The sequence below is a fragment of the Carcharhinus amblyrhynchos genome, chromosome 31 (genome assembly GCF_965287045.1).
Source record: "Carcharhinus amblyrhynchos chromosome 31, sCarAmb.v2.hapA, whole genome shotgun sequence".
Classification (NCBI taxonomy): domain Eukaryota; kingdom Metazoa; phylum Chordata; class Chondrichthyes; order Carcharhiniformes; family Carcharhinidae; genus Carcharhinus; species Carcharhinus amblyrhynchos.
In genome coordinates this window covers 6,168,979-6,193,140 of record NC_137354.1, presented here as the reverse complement: position 1 = coordinate 6,193,140, position 24,162 = coordinate 6,168,979, and the positions used below count along the sequence as shown (strand labels likewise).

At 42.3% G+C, this 24,162-nt stretch overlaps 1 protein-coding gene across 3 annotated transcripts in view; it reads left to right on the top strand.

Moving 5' to 3' along the window:
• LOC145360595 (heterogeneous nuclear ribonucleoprotein D-like) overlaps positions 1-18,410 on the top strand; it is a 29,395-nt gene extending 10,985 nt beyond the window's left edge. Inside the window, exons 2-9 of one of the 3 annotated variants that reach the window (XR_013889744.1) lie at positions 480-648; positions 9,413-9,571; positions 10,166-10,297; positions 10,817-10,910; positions 12,963-13,130; positions 15,528-15,640; positions 17,316-17,401; positions 18,032-18,410. Coding sequence is in view for 2 of the 3 variants with exons in the window: in XM_080215940.1 (XP_080072066.1) it covers positions 480-648; positions 9,413-9,571; positions 10,166-10,297; positions 10,817-10,910; positions 12,963-13,130; positions 15,528-15,604 (799 nt within the window). In the remaining variant the exon portion in view is untranslated. The remainder of the gene's footprint in view (positions 1-479; positions 649-9,412; positions 9,572-10,165; positions 10,298-10,816; positions 10,911-12,962; positions 13,131-15,527; positions 15,641-17,315; positions 17,402-18,031) is intronic. The other 2 variants (XM_080215941.1, XM_080215940.1) reach the window with 2 other exon arrangements.
• The last annotated feature ends 5,752 nt before the right edge of the window (positions 18,411-24,162 follow it).

Sequence of the window (24,162 nt, the reverse complement as noted above, 5' to 3'; positions counted from 1 at the left end):
CCTGCGTTCTGTCAATGTAATTCATGAAAACAGCTTCTTCATACCAGCTCTTTAATTCTCTCTATTTTCAGACCTGCTTGGAGCAGTTTTCATTTGTTTGCAGGACATGGTCACACTCATGTATCTGAAGGTACAGCTCTGAAGCCCTTAAACTATGGGGAAAGTACCTGATGCAAAAGCTCTTGGTCAGTGCCTCTGATTTTATTCCTTGCTGAATGAATAGCCATGTGGAGTTTGAAGGAGAGAGCCCATATTTGTAGGTAAAGTAACATCAGCATTAGCTTGGAGACCCAGAACAGGAAGTACCAAGTGGACATTCATCTCATCTAACCAAGGGTTGAGGTTGCACTGAAATGGCAGTGGAGGAGACACCCAACATTGGCAATGTTGTCCCACACCCAGACCTAAGTTACTATATTTGTACTGGCACTGTTTTTAAAAACTGATTTGCCCTTCCTTTTTATATTATCACTGTGCAGGAAGATGTTTGTTGGTGGACTCAGCTGGGAAACAAGCAAGAAAGATTTAAGGGACTACTTTTCTAAGTATGGAGAGATTGTAGACTGCGTAATCAAAATGGATCCTGTGACTGGGCGTTCGCGAGGATTTGGGTTTATCCTCTTCAAGGATCCTGAAAGTGTAGACAAGGTAGGATTCTGTATTCACTGCCAGTTTTTAACCTGACTCTACCCAGGTTAAATGAGGAATCCTAACTGCTACTTGAAATGACTCAAATGTGACACTGCATAAGGTTGAATAGTAGGGCTTTTGGTTTCCATTTTATTTTCTCTCCCTTTTTTCAGGTCTACTGATGCCAGCATCATTCTTTATCCCAAGGTGGTGGACAGACAAGCTGTTCCTGAGCTTCTGCCAAAGCCATTTGAGCTGTGTGATTGTAAACATACTATTTGTGTGTTAGATTTCACATTGTCTTGTAGAATTTGAACAGAAAATCATTTAAGAAATAAAATTACATTGGTATAGTGCCTTACATATCAGGGTATACAAATTGCTTCATCTTTATTTTAAAGAGTAGTGATTGGTTTCTAGGCAAACACAGCTGCCATTTTGTGTGTGGCAGGGTTCAATAAACAGCACTGAGAGGAGTGTCTGGCTTTTGTGTTGGTTGAGGGGGAAACGATGACCATAATGCCAGTAGAATTCCTTTCCTTTCGGCTAATACTTGATCTTCAGTGTCTACCCAAGTAGGCAGTTTGAGAGTGTCTCATCTGAAGAATGATGCCTCTCCACAATATGGCCCTTCCTCAGTGCTTCAGTGGACCACTATTCCAGGTGATCTGCTCAAGTCCTCGAGTGCCATGTGAAGACATCCATTTGACTCCCTGAGCTGAGATTTCTCCAATGCCTGCAAGAATGATCAGCCGAGAGGAATCTGCAGGCTGCTTACACTTGTGTTGCATTTTGTCAACCATCTTGAGGGGATTCTTTGGGTTAAAGCTACCAAGCTGCCCTTGCATTGGGTTGGGGTGAGATGTGACAACTCCTACACACAGTTGTGAGCTGCTTGTCTAGCAGTTGAATGATTGTGGTTCCGAACAAATCTCAAAAAATGAATTTTTTAGAACCTGCCATTCACTGTGGGGGAACATCAATAGTGTACTTAGATTTTCTTCTAAAAAGCAAGTCCTCCATTATTGACATTTTCAGTGAGTATATAAGCATTGGGAAATCATTAACTATTTCCTTGTCTGTCTGTTTGTCGCTTTCTAGCAAAAGTGATCCTTTTGAAGAAAGTCATTTTGGCTAAAGGAGGGGCAGAATTGGCAGCTCAGTATTCTTGGATAGAGTGTTTTCAGGCAGGATAGAATGGGGGACATAAAAGGAGGGGGGTAGCGTTATTATTTTAAAAAATCAATTATGGCTGTGAGGGGGGTGGGGAATCATATGCTAATTGAGTTAACAAATGAGACTTTATAGGTTGATCTTAGGAATAAAAAAGGGACAGTCACACTACTAGGAGTATATACAAACACCCATATAGTGAGAGGGAGCTGGAAGAACAAACGTAGACAAACTTCTGCCTGTAGGAATAAGAGGGCAATGTTGCTCAACTATCCCAGTATCAACTGGGTTTTAAACAACACAAGGAGTATTGAGGGTGAAACCATGTACTGTGTCCAGGGTTTTTTTAAAACAACGTGACAAACCCAACAGGAGGAGATGCAATTCTGGATGTAGTCTTGGGAAATGAAGATAAGGAAGTGGGTGAAGTGACAGTGGATGACCATATTGGGGACAGTGACCAGAATTCAATCAGATATATATCATATTGTTATGGAAAAGGACAGAGATGATCAGGAGTGAAACATTTAAATTGGGGGAAGGAAGTTTTGCAGAACTCAAGTGATTTACCTGAGGTGGACTGGACAAGACCACCAAAGATAAATCAGTAGCAAATAGTGGGAAGCACTGAAAAAAGTAGCTACGAGGAGAGATTGGAGAGTTTAGGGTTGTTTTCCTCAGGACAGAGAAGGCTGATGGGTGACATTATTGAGGTATGTAAAATTAAGAGGTAGAGATAGTAGACAGGATGAACATGTTTTCCTTGGCAGAGTTCAAAAACCAGGGGAGGTAGATTCAAGCTAAGTGGCAGAAAGATTAGAGGGAGACATGAGGGAAAACATTTTTACACAGAGGTTGGTGGGTGTCTGGAATTCACTGCCTGAAGGATTGGTGGAGGCAGAGACTCTAAACTAGTTTAAAAAGTATCTGATCTGCACCTTAAGTGCTGGAAGATGCGGGGCTATGGGCTGTGTGCAGGAAAAAGCAATTAGAAAGGGCACCTTTGGGTCGGCATGGACAAGATGAGCCAAATAGCCCCCTTCTATGCTGTATCATTTCTATGGTTCTGACAAGTGTGCCCTGTGGTAGGGACACAAAACAATTGTATGGTTTAGCTTGCAAATGCAATTTTTAGAGTTTGGTTGGAAGCATTAGCCTTGGGCTGAACGTGCAAAAACAAAGTCAAACTTGTTTTCCACCATATACTGCTCACTGAACTCATTTGGATTGGGGGCCAGATCTCAAACAGCTTTAACTTTGAACGGCCTCTCCCCAGTGTCAACTCGGTGGGTCAGATTGTTTGAATGAGTGAATCCTTTTCAAAGACAGAGCAGGTGAATGGTCTCTCCTCAGTGTGACCGCGCCGATGAACTTCCAGTTGTGACAGGAAATCAAATCCCTTCCCACAACCCACACATTTCCACGGTTTCTCCACGGTGCTGGAGGTTTTTAAAGATCCAGTTTCCTTCATGAATCCTGGATTTAAGTTTTGTGCAGTTATGGGTAGGAATTTGTATAGTATCAATTTGTGATGTATAATGCTGACACTGTTGTCAGCCTGGGTATTTTGCATACAGTAAGTCAAATCTTACTGCTGTGATATGACATTTAGTTTTGATATGCAATATTTAAGCATGCAAACAACCAGTTATATTTCTGTCTGGAAGTTGCAGTAAATAATAAAACAGAAACAAATAAATTCATGAGTCTCGCATTCAGCCTCAAACTTGTTTGCTGTTCTATTGGGTTAAGGCTGATCTGTACCACAACTTAATTTGCTGTACCTGTTTTAGTTATCTTGTCCCCAGATACTCTTGACTAACAATCTGTACAGCTTGTTGGGGAAAATGGTTCCAGATTTCTGCTTCCCTTTATCTGAAAAACATTCTTCCTGAACCTATTTCTAACTAGCTCAACTGTAGTTTCAAAATTATGCCAACTTCTGCATTGCCATCCCCACTCCCCCTCCCCCCCTCAGTCCCCCACACACACAAAATTTCCCTGGATTTACTACATCAAATCTTTTATTGGTTTGCACATCTTAATTGGGGCATGTCTCAACCATCTAAAATTCAACAAGTCCAAACCAAATTTATGCAAACTGTCCTTGTAATGTAACCCTTTCGGACCTGATATCATTCTAGATGAGCTGCCCTTCACCCTCTCCAAGGACGGTATTTCTTTCCTGCAGTGCTTATCAGTCAGTGGGTTATTTTTGAAATGCAGTTCCTGTTAATGCTGCCAAGCCGATTTGTACAACGAGATGGAGGCCAGTTGATCTGTTGTTGATAGTGGATGAGTGAGATGTGTTACAAAAATGGCGCTGCAGATTTTCACTTTAAGCTGAATGGTGTGGTGGGAAGGGCTTTGATTGAAAAGAAGGCACCTTCGACAATGCTACACTCCCTCGGTGCTGCACTGATATATTAGCCTGGATTGTTTTTGGGTCTGAACTGGGAATCAATTACTTGTGACCTTTTGACTTGAGTTGCCAGTGCATCAAACTGACACTGAGATAATGTGCTGGAATTTTAGATATTCTGCATCTGGGGGTAGATTTATGCTCACATCTTGCAATCTCTGTTGCTGCACATTGGCTTGGTGCCTTTGTGGAAAGAAGACTGAAGGAGTGAATATGGATGCCAGAATCATACATGTCTGGGAACCAGAGACTCTGATGTCAGGATGGCTTAACCAGAGAAAGGAGACCAAAGAAGGAAACTTCAAAATATTTTATAATTTAAAAATGCCAAAGTTGGAAATAAGACCTATACATTTCAAGACTGCTTGAATTTTAAAGTGGTAAAAACTACCATGATGCAGTAGTGCCTTGTAATCCCAATGTGAATTCATGTAGACAAATTCATACATATTGTCTATGATTGTCATAGGATCCCTACAGTGCAGGAGGAGGCCATTCAGCCCATCGAGTCTGCACTGAACACAGTTCCACCCAGACCCTATTCCCGCAACCCCCCGTATTTACTCTGCTAATCCCCCTGACACTAGGGTCAATGTAGCATGGCCAATCATCCTAACCCGCACGTTGGAAACCAGAGCACCCGGAGGAAACCCACAGTGACCCGAGGTCGGAATTGAACCTGGTTTCCTAGTATTGTGAGGCAACAGTGCTAATCACCGTGCCCCCAAATTTAAACCATTTAGTCAGGAAAGCATGGCTTTTGAACCTCCTGGGATTCTTCCTGTCTCTTCAGTGTTTTGTATGTTGAATAAGTGCCCTCGTCCTGGTTTGATTCTTTTTTCATGGGTGTTAGTATTCAGTGCTCAGTCATTCTTACAGCATCACTTCTGATGTTGGAATTTTCATGCTGGTTATGTAACTGCCAGAAGCAGTTAACATGTCAAAGTACAAGGAACATGGATAGTAGGTTTTGAAAGCACAGTTGCAGCAATAGCTGATTCTGACCTTGTGTTTAATTCTCGCCGGAGGTCACTGGACAGCAATTGGAATTAAAATCCAAGCATTTTAGTCTCCATTACCAACACAGCCCTATACAAAAGCAAACAGTGTTGGGAATTACTTTCTTCTGATGGTTTACTGCTTATACAGCAGAGGGGAAACTAGAATAAACCTACACTGATCTCAGGAATATTCAGTTGTGTTAGGCGATAGGGCCTCAGGAAAATGAGTCGATTCTATATCTATTTGGAATCTATATGTAAGACAACTCTTGAGCTGTGAAGTATTGCTTATGTTGAGGCAGTTTCTGTCACCCATATCAACTGGGGATTCAGACGAATATATTTAGCAAACCATTGCACCAATCATCCAGATTACCAACACACACAATATGTCACCACCCATTAATTGTGGGGCAATGGTGTCCCAGATAAAGTTTATCTGACCATTTATCATTCCATGTTTCATTACATTATAGCGTAGCTTCTGAAGGCAGTGTTTTCATACAAACAGGGAAGCTTCCATGCCTCTGGTTCGAGGAATGCCATGCTGCACTTTTCTTTAGGGCCCATAGGCTATAAAACCATATGTCAAGGTTAGCACAGGCTGTAATTATTGCCTGTACTATATGAGAAAATCACTGATCAAAAGTGTGAAGAACGTTAAGCAGATGCTTATCTGTACTTAGAATCATGGAATTCTGCTGTGCATGAGGAGGCCATTCGGCCCATCAGGTCTGCACCGGCTCATCTTACCGAGAATCGAGTCTACACTGATTCATTTTAATGAGGCACTATTTCTGTAACCTCACTTATTTACCCTGCTAATCCTCCCTAAACGGTGGCACAGTGGTCGCCACTGCTGCCTTACAGCACCAGAGACTCGATTCGATTCCTGGTTTGGGTCACTGTCTGCATGTTCTCCCCATGGCCGTGTGGGTTTCCTCCACGTGCTCCAGCTTCTGCCCACAGCCTGAAAGATGTGTTGGTTAGGTCCATTGGCTGTGCTAAATTTTCCCTCAGTGTATCCGAACAGGCGTCTGTGTGGCAGCCAGGAGATTTTCACAGTAACTTCATTGCAGTGTTAACGTAAGCTACTTGTGACACTAATAAATAAACTTCTAAACGTTTTGGGGACACTAAGGGGCAACTTAGCATGCCCAAACAACCTAATTGGCCCTTTTTTTAACTTGATCCTTTTTAAGGATCCCCCCCCCCCCCCCCCCCCACTCCCACCCAGAACCCTTGTAGAAGCAATTCTGCAATATAATCAGGCCTTTAATGTAATAACCGTTACAGTAAAGTGTAGCCGCCACTGTAATGGTGGAGAAATGGCAACCAATTTGTGAACAGCAAGGTCCTACAAAAGGCAGCCGGACATTAGCAAATAATCTGCTTTAATGAGGCTTTGAGGATAAACAACTTTTATGTTCATCTGAAAGGACAGGCAGTGCCTTGTTTTAACGTCTGAAAGATGACATTTGTACTGGCCATTGTTCATATTGGGATGTCCACTCACCTTTTCTTTTGAATCAGGCTTGTTATGGGCCGGAGGGATTTGGATTCAGCCCGTCATGTTGGACTCGGATGTTGAAATCCCTTACCACATTTGGGGGAAAAAAGTGCTGTGAGCCTAATTGACCAATGACGGGCTGGTTTCTCCATGTCTTGGCTGTTGGGCTCACAGGTACACTGCTCAGCAACCAACGTGGGAAGGAACCAGCCTGTGATTGGATGAGCAACATACAATCAATTGTGGAGGAGGGTTTAGAAATATTCAGATCTGACTGGGCCTGACGTTGGCTGGGGTGTGGGAGGAGTCACAGCAGATGGTGGGATTTGAATTCACTATAAAGCAAAACCTAGAATTAGGAACCTACTGATGACTGTGAAACCATTGTCAGAAAACCTATCTAGTTCACTAATATCCTTTATGGAAAGAAATCTGCTATTCTTACCTGGTCTAGTCTATATTTTAACTCCAGAACTACAGCAATGTGGTTGACTCTCAACTGCCCACTAAAATGGGCTAGCAAGCCACTCAGTTCAAGGGCGGGAAAGTGGAACTGAGCCACGACAGATCAGCCATGATCTTATTGAATGGCGGGGCAGGCTCGAAGGGCTAGATGGCCTACTCCTGCTCCTATTTCTTATGTTCTTATGTTCAACTAGGGATGGGTGATAATTGCTGGCCACCAGTGATGCCCATGTCCCACAAACGGAAAAATCCTAACCCAGGCGCTCCCTCACACCCTATCCCATATCCCGCACGTTTGCCATGGCCAATCCCCCTAACCTACCTATCTTGGGACACTTAGGCAATTTAGCATTGCCAATCCACCTAATTGGAGTATGGGAAGAAACTGGAGCATCAGGAGAAAACCCACACAGATTCAAGTTTAAAAATTTATTTATTAGTATCACAAGTAGGCTTACATTAATATTGCAATGAAGTTACTGTGAAAGTCCCCTTGACGCCACACTCCGGTGCCTATTCGCGTACATGTAGGGAGAATTTAGCACGGCCAACACACCTAACCAGCACGTCTTTCAGACTGAGGGAGGAAACCGGAGCACCCGGAGGGAAACCCATGGAGTCACAGGGAGGACGTGCTGACTCCACGCAGACAGTGACCCAAGCTGGGAATCGAACCTGGGTCCCTGGCATTGTGAGGCAGCAGTGCTAACCACTGTGCCGCAGATTGTGTTTGTTTTCAGGACATGGGTGATGCTGACAAGCGTTTATTGTCAATCCACGGTTGTGCTGGGGACTGGGATTGTGTGTTGTTGCTTTGCTACTGATGGAGTCATTATGATTATGGTGCTCCACAATATTGTTGGGTAGGGAGTTCCGAAAGTGTGTTTTAATTTGACTGATAGGATCACAAAATATGCCAATCGGATTGTTTTGTGAGGTGATGGCGTTCTCCTTGTTTGTGACTGGGAGATGCAATCAAAAATAACGTTGAAGAGTGTTTTAGTGCGTAAGACTGCTTCATTGTGAGAGGAGTTGTAACTGAAGTTGAAGAATAGAATCCATTCTAACCTAAAGGAGGTGAGTAGCGGGAAGTGATGACACATAAGCAAATAATATATGGCAGCTGCTACACTGGGTTACTTAAATGACAATGCTTGAAACAAAGGTGGAACTCATCCTCAAATGATTAAAATGCACTTCTAGAAATGTTGATGTTCCGTAGACCTTCAGAATGTGAAGTTGTGGTGAATGATATAGATGATCAACCCAGTGTTTAGATGAAGTGGGAATGGGGTGACTGGCAATAATTGGGACTTCTTTTGTGCTCCAGCTGATCTTGAAGATGAGGTGTCACTCTGAATTCACTGGCACCCGTACCGTGTAGAATGAGGTGTTGATGCTTGACTAACACTGTCTTCACTCAAACACAGGTTCATTCATCAGAAATATTGAATTTGTTTGCTCTATTTTGGTGATTCCCATAACTTTTGATACAATGCCCCAACTATGAAACAACCTTTATCTTGATATGTGGACAATAATAACAGTATTGTTGTGAAAAGGAATTAAAAGATACCCTTGTAGATTTGATGCTTTTTATTGACCGTGCTGTTTGATATGGTCAGTTTGATCTATTTGCTATCCATACACAAATAATATACTCGCCTCAAGATTTAAAATAAAACACTTCACTTTAACTGGTCATGTGAAAAACATAGCATCCACTCAACTTTGTGTCCTGTACTTTGAAACTTTAGATTGTCTAGATGTTTGGCACCCAAGATGGTAAAAAGTTACCATGGCAAACAAAGCTTGGTTAAATTGGAATTCATAGAATCCCTACAGTGCAGAAAGACGCCATTGGACCATTAACGTGTGAATTTCACTGATTGCGTCTCTCTTTAATGTGAATATTAAGTGGCAACATGTTTTGATTTTACTTAAATAGTTGAATTGTTGGGCTTTGGCGTTGAGATCTTATAAGCACATATCGAAGTCCATTTAGCCAATGGACTTCAAGCATGAAAGTCTTGAATTATTTGAAGCAATTAAAAATAAATAAAAGGACCAATCTTCCAAAGACTTTTATGTTTATAATGATTTCACTTGTAAGTTTTAACTCCTGCTTTCAAATAAAATGGTAACCTGCTGATTGAAGTATAATCCATTTAATCAACACTGTGTAATTCAACCTTTCATTTCAATGTTCAGGTATTGAATAAGGAACACAAACTTGACGGGAGAGTCATTGATCCCAAGAAAGCCCAGGCTATGAAGGGCAAAGAGCAAATCAAGAAGATCTTTGTTGGTGGTTTGGACCCTGACTGCCCAGAAGAAAAAGTGAGAGAATATTTTGGAACTTTTGGAGAGGTAAGAGGTTGGTTTTATTCAACAACTAGTAGGATGCATTTGTGTGCAAATTGATTTTGTGTAGTAAATATATTCAGCATTGTAAATTGAGTCTTAATCAGTCTGATATTGATTGCTTTCAGTGCATGAAGATTTTAAATGTTAAATTTTTGTTGTATTTGTTTATCCTAATTCCACAGTGCCAACCATTCCCAACTGATTGCGGTTTCCAAGTGCTGAGTTTTTGTTTAATGGAAATTGTGTGGGTTAATTTGCATTTTAAAATGTCCATGTTTCTCCATTCTAAAATTCCTGTGTTTAATGCTGATGCTTCTCCTTGCAGTACTTTAAAAGTAGGATCATTTCTTTTCTACAGGAAGTTTATATCAGAGGGCACAGTATTTGGGGTCATGTTTCCTGATTGTTGGGCTATATATTGTAATGGGAGTCTGGTCTTTATTTGGAGACATTACAGAATCTTTTGGAGCTACTTTGCTGATGAAGTCCTGCCATTCGCAAAAAGATCACACAAAAGGACAACAATATTGTTTGCCTTGAAGTTTAGAAACATTACTGCATGCTTGAATCAAATAATTAGTTTTTTCTGCTACTTAGATTGAATCCATTGAACTCCCCATGGACACGAAGACCAATAAGAGAAGAGGATTCTGTTTCATCACGTTCAAAGATGATAGCCCAGTCAAGACAATAATGGAAAAGAAATTTCACGATGTTGGAACAAGCAAGGTGTGGCACATTTTGCAATTGCGGTGATTGTGTAGCGCGTGCATATGTCATAGGATCCCTACAGTGCAGAAAGAGGCCATTTGGCCCATCGAGCCTGCACTGATGACAATCCCACCCACTCCCTATACTTGTAACACCTGCTAATCCCCCTCACGCTAAGGGGCAATTTAGCATGGCCAATCAACCTAACCCGCACATTTTTGGAGTGTGGGAGGAAACTGGAGCACCCAGAGGAAACCCACATAGAAACAGGGAGAATGTGCAAACTCCACACAGACAGTGACCCGAGGCTGGAGTTGAACCCGGGTACCGGGCGCTGTGAAGCAGCAGTGCTAACCACTCTGCTGCCCGTAAATATGACTTGACATATCATGGGTTTGTCATGTCAGGAATAAGTAAAGATCCAATGATGATTTATATTATTTCATCCAAGTTCTCATGTGTCTCCATACAAGTTCTGCAGTCTCTGCTGTAAAGCTGACAGATTTAATTGTTGCTGTGTGTGTTTCTTCCCAAAAGGTTGAAATCAAGTTGGCCCAACCTAAGGAAGTGTACCAGCAGCAGCAGTGGGGAGGCCGAGGTGGATTCACTGCCAGAGGAAGAGGTAGAGGAGGTATAATGTATTGCGATCTTCACAATGGAAAGCTACCCATTACAGCTCTGAGGTCATGACCTAGAGCTGCTGTTGTAGTGGCACAATCTTGAATCTTAGCAGTTTTAATTTGGGGTTTGAATCGTAGCAGTAATGCGTGCGCTCTCGTGCATGCAAACACATGCACGCTCTCGTGCATGCAAACACATGCACACTCTCGTGGGTGTTCTCACACACACTCACGCGTTCTCTCTCACACACACACACACACACACTTGCACGCTCTGTCTCACACACACTGTCACACGTCTCTCACACTCTCGCTCTCAGGCACACACTTGCGCTCCCTCACGTTCTCACTCACGTACACACGCTCTCTCATGCTGTGTCTCACGCACATACACACACACCCTCTTGCTCTCATTCACACATGCTCACTTGTGCACACACACTCACGGTCTCTCGCACTCACACACTGTCGTTTGCACGCTCGCTCGCCATCGCGCACGCTCATCTGTTGAGCAGTGTGAAAGAAATTGGATATGAAGAAGTGAAAAATCCAAAAGATTTAAATAAAGGCATATGATCAAAATTTGAGAAGCTTACAAAAACTCAGCTGAGTTTATAAAACTAAAATTTTCAATCTATTCCAATGTGATCATTTAATAATGTAGCTATGTGTAATCTTTCTAACATTGTGTACATTGAGCTGAGGGATTGTTAACTTCACAAATGGACCATTTGTCCATTTGGAACTCCCATTTATTTATGCTACACCAGCCAGGAGTGGATTCTTGGCTCCATCCTTGTTCCTCAGACCCAAGCTCTCTGACCAACTGCATGAATGTAAATTTCCCACTTTATTTTGACTATACATTGTCCATTAGTATCTGGCTAGAAAGATCAATGTGCCATCTGGTAGAAATTTGAGCCATTGAGTACGTGTCCTTAATTTTGATTCTTGTTCTGTGCTGATGCTGGCTGGAGCAGTGACCTTAATTATTTTTCCCTAAATAAGTATCTGCATATGCTGTTCCCTGTTAACTGAGAAAAAGATGCTTCTGATGGTTGTCTTCATGTGTTGAAAAAGCTTGTATTTGAAAGTACTTCGGGTAGTCCCACATTATCTCACCTACACTTAATGGAAAGCATTTCTATCTTTCACCCCTTCACTGCATCCCATGCACAACTGTGAGATGAATGAGACAGTTTATCTGCTTTTGTTGGTAATTGAGAGGGCTGTTAGCCACAACATTGGAAAACCCCCTAATCAATACTGCAGGGTATCATGATTCAAAACAGGTGGAAGAGCCTCCTACCCCTCTCCTGAAAGATGAGACTCCTGATGATGTGATTGTACTTCAGTACTATGTAGGAGTTTCAGCATGGACTATTTGTCAGAGTTCCGAGAAGGGCTCAATTCCTCAGTCTTCTGTTTTGTGATAAGAGTGTAAATGCCTCAGCCAAGCTTAGTGCCTTCTTCCCTTCCCTTCCCCACTCTGATATTCATCCATCCAACTTGGCTGTGGTTGAGATTAGAGATAAGTGCACTCTTCCAGGAAGGATGCAATGTGCTATCCAAAAAATGTAACGGTCTCCCTGCAAGTCCGTAGACACTCACTTGACCTGGGTTCGTTCTTTTTGTTTTTACATGTTAATGAATATAAGAAAGCGGCAGGCCATTTGGCCCTTCAAGTCTGCTTTTCCATTTGCATCCAATTTTCAATTTTAGCTGCCCACTTCCCCTTAGTCTTCAAAAATCTTTTCATTGCTATCTTGACATGTTCCAACAACTGAGCAACCACAGTCCACTGGGATGGAGAATTCCAAAGATTCACAGCCCGTTAAGTGAAGAAATTCTCCTAATCTCAGTCCGAACTGGCTGGCCCTTTATTTTGAGACTTAGCTTTATAGTCCCTTATAGCTTATAGGCATGGGAAACATCTTTCAAACATCAAGCCTACTAAGCCCTCGTAAGAATTTTATATAAGGCCAATGTAACTTGTCAGAAGCTATAATTATAAGTGGTTTTGTTGTTTTGAATTGCTAACTGTTTGTGTTTGCCATTTCTAGGACAAAGCCAGACCTGGAGTCAAAGCTACAACAGTAACTATTGGAACCCAAGTTATGGAAATTATAACTATGGCTATAACCAGAATTATGGTGGATATAGTGGCTATGACTACCCAGCATACAACTATGGCTATTATGGTTATGGACAGGGATATGGTGATTATAACAGTAAGTTTCATAGACCAGGAGTTGCTTCTCAATACTTATTGACAAAACCCAGTAAGTAGTTCCTTGGTCTGACAGTCCGCTGAGTTGCTGATGTCAACTAATCTGCAGTGGAGAGGCAAAATGGAGAGCGACTTGCTTTATTTCTTGAGCACGTGATTTGAATGACATTGGCAGACTTAACTCTGGTAGTGGGTCAGAGATCAACCCACAGTAAGTATATGGCCGCGAGGAACCTGAAAAGGCAAGATGATGGAAATACCTCCTTTTTAAAAATAAAAGTGTGCAGTTTCACCCAAAACTTTGATTGGATGTTCTGATGTGGCTGATCTAGTTGTCAGTAGCTGAACCATATAGCCCAGGAAAACTATGCTATGCTATTAGCTCATCTCCATTTGGACAGTGGTAGGTATTAAAGAAAGGCTTGCGTTTTGATAGCACTTTCCCATTCTCGACACACCCCAGAGCTTTTTGCAGCCAAGTATTTTTGGAGTGTAGCCACTGACGGCATCAAAACCGCGCAGCCAATAATGTATCACTGAGACCCACAAACAGCCGTGTTGTTCAGAGCATTGGCCGAGGGATGAATGTTGGCCCGGACACGGGAGAACGTCCATGCTTTTTAGGATTGCTGTGGGATCTTTTTCACCTGCCTGAGGCGGCAAATGGAGCTTTCGGTCTCGCTCATTAAGAGGGCACCTCTGACACTCGCTCAGTACCGCGCAATAGTCCCTGGAGTTCCACATCCTGACTCAGTGGTGAGAGAGCTACCACTGAGCCAAGCTTATACTGGAATTGGCTGCAAACTCCCCAGGAGAGTCCAAGAGAGCATATCACCCAGGCTTTCCACCTCTGGTTTGCTATCTGACAGTCCCTTTATTAGACATTACATGAGAACAGGACTAGGATTGGCTATGATGTCTCACGCTGTCAAATAGCTTACCTCAGCCCTGTGAACTAAGCCCTGGTAGCAGACGTCCACCGGTGCCTGTGCAATCGTAAAGCAACGAGGAGTTAATGCCTCTCCGAGATGGGAGTAAGAAATTGTTCTCCTTTAGTTTTTTTTGTGTCCTGTCTTTTGATGTGAGTGTCTAACTTCTGCTAACTCCCTGCTGTGCCCTGGAAGGTTTACAGCATTCCAGGAATCATCTCTCTCGTGAATCAGCCCTGTCATGCTTGCCTTGCTGTCCCAGTGAAATTCTGGGATCTCCTTAATAATCCTCTTCCTCAATCCCCCAAAATAACTTTAGGAAGTGATCTTTGGTTTGTCAGAAAATGATTACATCAAATGTGGGCCACTGTGGAAACCAATTATAGTGCTTGATCACCCACCTAACATTGGTCACTGAGCATCGTTTAAAGGGTTAAATTTGAACCTTGGGTACATGCTTAACTTCCAGGGGTGTTTATTTAAAAGCAGTGTACTTTTAGCCTAAGAAAGCATCTTGTGTGCTGCCCTTGGAGAGTAATACACCACAGATCTGCACAGCTACAGCTCCGTTCCAACTGCCAGCATACCATATTAAACAACAAAAAGATAAGAGACCACAAGAGCGTTATTTGGAAAAGTAAACTAAGTAAACTAAATTCAAATGAAATGGAGGTACCTGTTATCAGGACTGCTCTGTTGTTATCAGGACTGCTCTGCTGTTCAAATGGGTTAGAGCAGTGCTGTGAACAGGCAGATCATTTCCATTTGAATTGAACTCGTAGGCAATCTCAGCATTCAGAACAAAGGAATCTTTCTTCCTTCCCTGCATATGCCTCGATGGAAAGTATGCAGGTTTAATCTAAATACGGTTGGCAAACTGGATTTAATCCTGAGATCACAGGAAGAGGATTCCTCGTTACAGCCTTTCAATTGGTGGCACAAAAGTGGTTTGTACTTTCAAAAAAATGATCTTTATTGCCCAGATAAAGTTGAGTCTTATTCCACACACTTTGACGAGGAGGTTTAGAGATTGAAGTTGCATTCCATCCTGGTTCTGAGATGTAGTTGTCCCTGTTGACATAGACAAACGCGGCAGTCAATTCGTGCACAAGTTCCTGGGATTAACAGCCACTCGTTTTTGGTGGTGGCTTGAGGGACGGATATTGCCCAGAGCTCCCTGCTCCTCTGAATAGTGGCATGGAATCTTCTCTACCCATCAGAGTAGGCAGATTTAGGCCTCTGCTTACCATCTCATTTGGAAGATGGCACCTCTGACTGCTGAACCCTGCAGCCTAGATTGTGTGTTCGGGTCCACGAGAGGGCTTAGGACTGAAGAGGTGCGAGTGCTGCTGAACAAGACAAACTGACACTTCTGAACAAAGATGTTGGGTGAACAGAAGTTTAGTTCAAAAGGTAGTCAACAGCTTGAGAGTTGACAAATCCTTTTCTTCAACTAATTTTACTTTCAGGTCAACCAGGCACCTATGGTAAAGCTCCTAGGAGAGGAGGAGGAGGAAGTGGCCAAACTCAGTATAGGCCTTACTAGATGCCTTGGGCCTTTCTGAAGCTCTCCATGAACAAGGTAAAAGCCTATGTTTCACAGGTATTTGAGGAAAAGATGCATAATTGTAATTGAAAAGCTAGTTCAATGCTACTTGGTTTCAAAATGGTTAAAATTGCCCTTGCTCTTTCTGAAACACCAAAACTTTATATCAGTATTTTAAAAAAAACTCCTCAAATTTATCCAAAGCCTTTACTGTTCCACTGACCACTGAAAATAATCATTTGGATCTCTTGTGAAAACTCTACTCAAGTGATTGATTTGATATTATTTCTTCTTGTCTTATATCCTTACTGTTTGCCATGCAAAATAATGGTCCCGTTGGTTTGCTGGAGAGAGGAGAATGATCTTTATTTTGGTTTTAATACGTTTCTAGCAACTTTTGTTTGAGTGGCAGAGCAAAGTTCAACTCTAGTTTGCTAAAAGCCTGAATCCACCCCCCCCCCCGCCCCGCCCCTTATTTTTGAATCATTCAATTCTGGTATTATGGCTATGTCCTTGGATTTTACTTTTTAAGAATAGGGTTAATCTGCTTTCTGATCCTTCTAATTTCACTGATGGGTAAAAGTGACATTTCTAAATGCACTTGGAGCAGTGGAGAAGTTTTGAATGGATCCTGGCCAAGGTTACAAGTGAGAAGAGGAAGGAGGAGAGAGGAGGACTGGTACCTTAGTCTCGAGTCATTGAACTGCAGACTCTTGGTGATGCACAATAAATTGATAGCCTGCTTCATTTTTTAATTGTTTGTCTGTGGAGCATAAAGCTCCTTGACCACGAGCATCTTGTAGGGATGGAAAAAACTCCAGCGTGCAAATAAAAGCTAAATTGTGGATTTCTGAAGTGGGACATAGAAAATAGAATCAGGAGGAGGCCTTTTGGTCCTTCGAGCCTGCTCTGCCATTCATTATGATCATGGCTGATCAAACAATTTAATAGTGCCCCCTCCCCCAAAATATCTTTTAAAACACCTTTGCCCCAAGAGTTACCTCTAACTCCTTGAAAACATACATGTATTGACCTCAACTACTTTCTGGGGTAGCAAATTCCACAGACTTGCTCCTCTCTGGGTGAAGAAATTCCTCCTCATCTTGGTCCTAAAAGGTTTACCCTATATCCTTAGACTGCGACGTCTGGTTCTGGACAACTCCCACCACTGGGACACATCCTTCCTGCATCTGCCCTGTCTAGTCCTGTTAGAATGTTATATGTTTCTATGAGCTTCCTCCCCTCTTGCTTCTGAACTCCAGCGAATATAATCCTCACCAACTTAATCTCTCCTTGTACATCAATGATTGTGACATTAGTGAGAAGAACAACCAGAGCTTTGGGCAAATTAAATTGGTATCTGTTGTCTTAACTATTTGCCTCCAGATTGGACTAGCTCTTTAATCAGTGTTTAGTAATCTAGATTCACAAATCAGTTATATATTTTGATGCAATTATAGTCCATTTATTGTAAGTATTAAATATGGGTATAACATTTTTTACTCTCCCATTTAACTTTTTCTTTTGAAGTTTTACATAAATATATACAGCAGTATGTAGTGTAAGGATAACCTAGTCCTGTTTGAACACTTAATGAGTAAAAGATCTCAGGTAATGTACCATAATGGGTTTTAAGAATATCAGAGCAACAGCCTGATAAGAATTCTACCAGTCTAATTCTGACTTGTACCGTTATGTTTGTACCTGCCAGTGGGAGCTTCATTGCAGGCCATGTCACCATGACCACACGATTCGCACAAGCCTGCACATTGTGGACAGAATTCGAGATGCCCTTTGGTATGGTCTCTTCCAACCTTCTGTCTCACCATAAAGATTAAAGACAGTTTAAAAAAAAACTCTAATTATACACTCTCATTCACGCAGACATTGTTTTTCCTTTTTTTAAAAATAAAATTATGTAGTGATATTTTCTTTACAGGCTCAAGTTAAGTGGTAATATAGCCATGACCTCCTGTTCCTTCAATGGATAAAGCCGTTCTTACACATTGTGCTTTCTATTAATAGTGTGTAATTTGATAATGTACTACCAATTGCTAAATAATGCTTGCTTTTTTCTTTCTATAGCACAGTAGTGATGAGTGACTCATGTCTGTAATGTTAATGGACTTGTATATTACAGCATCTGCAGTGTGTGAAATATAGTTTATGTATTGTAAATGCAGTTGGCTTAACACTGAAGGCTGGGCCCAAGAGCATGGAGGACTTGGATAATTCCTTGAAGATACTACCAATCAAACAAAAAACATAGTTTTGCTCCTTAAAATCTGTTAATCAAACATTGACAAATAGAATAAACATGTCTCGGCCAGCCCAGTACTTCACACGGGTTAGTGTGTGCTCTTTTATTTAACTCAGAAACTAGAGGTAAAAGCTTAATCCTGCTGTGTTGTCCCTTCTGTTTTCCAGGCGGCAACAAACTATTATAACAAGAGGGAATAGACATCTTTTGAAATCCTTTGAGAAGAGAAGAAACCTGTCACAGATTTTGTTTTGCATTATGGGCAATGTTGGATCTGGTGGACTTCTATGCGTTTCCTTTGTAATTTTTAAAATGCAAGTAATATTTGACTGTGACATTTTTTTTGTAAAGGGGACAAAGTTCTTGTGTGAAGTTTTTAAACTAATATAATGTACCACCATTTAGTTTTACTGCTGGTGAGCACATCGTGGATCAGTGTGGCAGATGTAAGGGGAAAAATGTATTTTTTTTTGTTGTACGAGCTCTGTGAAATATTTCCATTTGTAACTCCTCCTGCGTGATTAAATAAAAACGTTTGTACATGTTCATTGCATCTGTTTCGTTTTAACACTCCTGTCTTCCATGCTGTCATCACAGCATCTTTTGTTTTAATTCATTTGTGGGACATGGGTATCGCTGGCTGGGCCAGCATTTAGTGCCCATCTCTAGTTGCCCTTGAACTGAGTGATTTGCTTGGTCATTTCAGACGGCAGTTAAGAGTCAACCACTTCGGCTCTAAAGTCACATGTAGGCAAACTGGGTAAGGATGGCAAATTTCCCTCCCTAAAGGACATTAGTGAATCTACTGTGTGTGGAATATAGTTTAAATATATTTAATGGCATTGAGGATATTTTCACAGCAGGGTGACTTATTTAGGGTATGGTGGATTTACTGTGATAAGGTTCTCATTTGCAGTGAAAGTTTTGGGTTTTAATTACTACAGTGGTCTGTACTTGTACTTGTGATAAGAGATTTGATTTTGGGTTTGTTGGGAACAGGATAGAGATGAAGCCTTTCAGAATAATTAGTTGATTCTGCAAGTTTGCTGCCTGCATAGATTGGTAAAGATACTGCATGGGAATCTGAAAGTTAAAGTTTATTTATTAGTGCCACAAGTAAGGCTTATATTAACACTGCAATGAAGTTACTGTGAAATTCCCCTAGAAGCCACAGTGCAGCACCTGTTTGGGTCGATGCACCTAACCAACACATCTTTTTAAGACTGTGGGAGGAAACCGGAACAACCGGAGGAAACCCATGCAGACATGGGGAGATTGTGTGAACTCCACACAGTGATACAAGCCAGGAATTGAACCTGGGTCCCTGACGCTGTGAAGCAGCAGTTCTTGCCACTGTGCTACCCCCACGGCACTGAATGAGATCCATTGTGTCTGAGTTGACCGAAAAAAGAGCTAATCCCAATTTGCAGCTCGTAGTCTTGTGAGCTACAGCACTTCAAGTGAACATCCAGCTATTCTTTTTGAGCGTTTCCATCTTGTCATTCTTTCAGGCAGTGGATTCCAGACCCCCACTACCATTTCAGTGAAAATATTTCTGTTATACACTCCAATCCTTGCATCAGTTACTTTCAATCATCATAGAATGCCAGTGCTGAAGGAGGTCATTTGGCCCATTGAGCCTGCACTGATGACAATCCCACCCAGGCTCTATCTTCGTAACCGCATGTATTTACCCTACTAATTCCCCTTACACTAAGGGACAATTTACCATGACCAGTCCACCTAACATGCATATTTAATTATATACCCCTTGGTTTTGATTTCTCTGCTCAGGGAGAACCATTGTTACTCTGGTTTATCACTGTGCTTTAACAGAACTCTCAAGTTCTTGAGGGAGAAACCACATGCATCTAGTTCCTTATTGCATTCTCCAGATGTTGCAAAACAATTCAGCAAAGAGAATTAAAAGGACTGGATTAGTTGTGGAAATGCTTTTATATTTCAAAGTTCTGAATCTTAAAAAAAACGGGTAAACAGAGTGGTGTAGAAGAAAGGGGTTGCAACTAAACAGGACATGGGCTAAAGGATATGACTTTTTTAATAAGACGACATTAAAAAGACATTAGAAATGTGAGGAAATTGGAGAAGTGACTTCAAAAGCAGAGCTTGGTCAAGAGAACTATTAGGGAAGGCAAATACAGAGATTAAAATGAACAGTTCTGGTGAATGTCTCCACCTGGATGCTGTCGTTGTCAGAGTGATAGCGTTCAGATAGCTTGAGACAAGAGGTAGTGCTGTAGAAGGTCAGAGGTGCGGAAGGGTGAGACCATGAAGAGGGTGGCCTTCCTTTTATTGTCCTTTTCAGTTGATAGGCAAACTCATCAGAATTAGTCAAAACGCACGGTGGCACAGTGGTTAGCATTGCTGCCTCATAGAGCCAGGGACTTGGTTTCGATTCCCGGCTTGGGTCACTGTGTGGAGTCTGAAAGTTCTCACTCCTGCCCCCCCTCCCCATGTCTGCGTGGGTTTCCTCTGGTTTCTTCCCACGGTCCGAAAGACGATACTAGTGGTGCACTGGCTGTGCTAAATTCTCCCTCAATGTATCCGAACAGGCGCTGGAGTGTGGCGACTAGGGAATTTTTCACAGTAACTTCATTGCAGCGTGAATGTGGGCCCGCTTGTGACAAATAAATAAACTTTTAAAACTTTAAACAAATTAATTTTGTTGACTCACATCTTTCCCATTGAGTGATGAACCCAGCAGGTCTGACTGCTTCTGTGGAGAAAAGAAACAGAGTTAATGTTTCCAGTTCAATGATTTTTTCAGAATTGGGATTTGGAATCGGCAATTCAGCCCCTTGAGCCTGCTCCGCCTTTCAATATTGTCTTGGTTGACCTCATTTTGGCCTCAACTCCACTTTCCTGCCTAATCACCATCATCGAAACCCTCACTAATTAAAAATCATTCCATCTCTTTAAATTTATTCAAAGTTCCCAGCATCCACCACACTGGGATAGAGAATTCCACCATCTTGTGACCCTTTCGAGAGAAGTAATTTCTTATCCCTGTTTTAAATCTGTTATTCATCTTAAAACCAAGACCTCCTGTTGTAGGTTGTCCTCCAAGAGGAAACATCCACTCCATGTCTATAATGTCAATCTTCCTCATCGTGTACATCTTAATTAGATCTCTCATTCTTCTAAACTCCAGGGAGTATAGGCCTTAACTGCCCAATCTCTTTTGAGATATTTGACTCAAAACATTAGCTCTGTTTCTCTCCCCACAGATGCACTTCCTGTTTTTATTTGATTTTAAAAAAGGGTTACATTAACATTGCAATAAAGTTACTGTGAAATTCCCCTAGTCGCCACACTCCGGTGCTGGTTCGGGTCAATGCACCTAAGTAGCACGTGTTGGGACTGAGGAAACCCACGCAGACATGGGGAGAATGTGCAAACTCCACACAGACGGTGACCCGGGCTGTTGGTGCTGTGAGGCAGCAGTGCTAACCTCTGCCACCATGCCATCCCCATCTCCCGCATCTGCAGCATTTTGCTGTCAAACTTAGTGACTGGAGCTCAGCTTAGAAATGTGTAGCACAATCAAGCCATTTGTCTGATAATTTATGCTTCAGATAAGCTTCCTGCCACTGCACTGCGTCTTGCCTGAGCAACATACCCCATTCTTTTCTCCTTCATATATTTGGCAAGTTTCAAATTCTTCTGTCTCACACTTCAAATGAGGATTGAGATGGAATACAAAAATTTGTAGGAGCACTCTGCACAGGATAGTATGCAACAAAACCAGTTTTTCAATGTTCACAGCAATAACTGCTGTGAACATTGAAATAAACTGCTGCTAAAACTAAAATGGCAACCCTGCAAACCCTGTAACTGCTGTTGACATTGAAGGTAGGTAAGATTGAGTGGATGGCAACTGTCAATGTTATCAAATAAATGAATGCATGGGGTTTGTAAGATGTTTATAAGTGCTGTAAAAGAAACCTAATCTCAAGAACAATTCTTTTTAATGTGGAGTTACTGGCATTGGACTGGGGTGGGCACAGTAAGAAGTGTCACAATACTAGGTTAAAGTCCAACAGGTTTATTTGGTATTGCAAGCTTTTGGACCGTTGCTCCTTCATCAGGAGATACTTTAGAATGGCATAAAAGCAGAATCTGTTGGAAATATGCACAGGCATTCCAACTGAGGAACTGATGCCAGCATAGTCGTGCTTTGTTCTTCTGGCATTTTATAATTTTGATTTGCCCTTTTTTTTGTATTAAACACATGGGAATGGAACTTAGGGCAATAACATTTAACAAGCCTATAGTATTGATTCTTGTAAGGCTATCTATTTTCAGAAAAATGTTACCAGGGTTCCAAGTGTTAAGATGAGAGACAAAAAAAAGCCTGTTGTATTGAGGGTTGAGAGATTTGGGGAATTTTTTTGTGGTTTTGGAAGCAGTAGAGAAGTTTATTCTGCTGCTGAGGGAATTCAGGAGAAGGGTGGATGTAACCTTATTGGAACCAGATCATTCAAGTGAGAAGTTGGGAAGTAATTTTTTTTCAATTCATTCATGGGATAAGAATCTCTCTGTCTGGGCCAGCATTTATTGCCTATCCCTAATTACGTGGTGAGCTGCTGCCTTGAATCACAGCAGTCCACGTGGTGCAGGCACACTCAGTGCTGATAGGGAGGGAATTTCAGGATTTTGACCCATCAGTGAAGGACTGAAATAGTTTTAAGTCAGGAAAGTAGTTGGAGTTGGAGAGAAACTTCCAGGTGTGGTAGTCTTGTATGTAAGAGTGATACCTCTTCATAAAGTTAATCATAAATGAGGATATTTTTTGCTGCAACCTGTGGCTACTCTACCAAGAGATCGAGTTAAAAAGAGGTTGGGTGTCGTGGTATGTCACACTTGTCTGTATTCTATCCTCATGCAGCCTTTGCAGTGTGGCTGCAACTGCTCTGTGATTTCTGTAATTAACTACACTAAGATTTCCCCTCTTTATGCTGCCCATCCCTTTGCCCTCTGGAAGAGAGCTCTGTGGCTTTTATCATCCTGATCCAATGGTCAAACTACTGACATTTGATGGTGCAGTGGTTAGCACTGCTGCCTCACACCGCCAGGGACCCAGGTTCAATTCCGGACTTGGATGACTGTGTGGAGTTTGCACATTCTCTCTGTCTCTGTGTGGGTTCCCTCTGGGTGCTCTGGTTTCCTCCCATTGTCCACATATGTACAGGGTAGATGGGTCGATCATGCTAAATGAACAGGGTTATGGGAATACTTTATTTATTGGTGTCACAAGCATGACTTGCATTAATGCCAAGGCAGGCGAGTGAGCCTGGGTGAGATGCTCTTTCAGAGGATTAGTGCAGAGTCAATGGGCTGAAAGGCCTCCTTCTGCACTGTAGGAGTTCTACGATATTTTTAAACCAAAATAGAAAGTGTTGGAAAATCTCAGCAGTTCCCTGACAGCATCTGTAAGGAGAGAAAAGAGCTGACTTTGAGTCCAACAACCCTTGTTAAAAGCTGTGACAACTTTGTCAGCTTTGACAAGGCTCACCTAGACTCTCTTTCCCAACACCAGATTAAAGTCCAACACGTTTATTTGGTAGCAAACGCCACTAGCTTTCAGAGTGCTGCTCCTTCATCAGGTGAGTCCAAGGTTTCAAAGCATTTGCTACCAAATAAACCAGTTGGACTTTAACCTGGTGTTGTGAGACTTCTTACTGTGTTTACCCGAGTCCAACGCCCGCATCTCCACATCTTTTCTCTCCTTACAGATACTGCCAGACCTGCTGAAATTTTCCAGCATTTTCTCTTTTGGTTTCAGATTCCAGCATCCACAGTAATTTGCTTTTATTCTATGGTATTTTCTTTGTTGGGTATCACTTTAGAAGGACAATACAAGTCTAAACAATCTCCAGCAGCTCTCCATGTTATCGGTGGAGGGAAAACAGCTCCATTGGGAAGATGCTATGGCAATGACAGCAGCCTGGCCCTGATGCTACGGCTGGGATGGGCTGAATGGCCTCGGGAGTGTCCCCGTGCCGGTCACGCGCTGCAGCCAGTGAGGGGCGGGGTCCGGCGCTGGGCGCTGATTGGCTGATTTGCGAAGGGGCGGGGCATTTTCAGGCGCCGATTGGCTGATCTGTGATGGGGCGGGGACTGAGTCTGCACAATGATTGGCTGAGCTGTGAAGGGCGGGGATTGGTGCTGATTGGCTGGGCTGTGAAGGGGCGGGGATTGGCACGGGGCGCTGATTGGTTGGACTGTGACAGGGGCGGGGCGGGGTCAGGGGGTGTCACGGGGCTGGTGGAGGAGG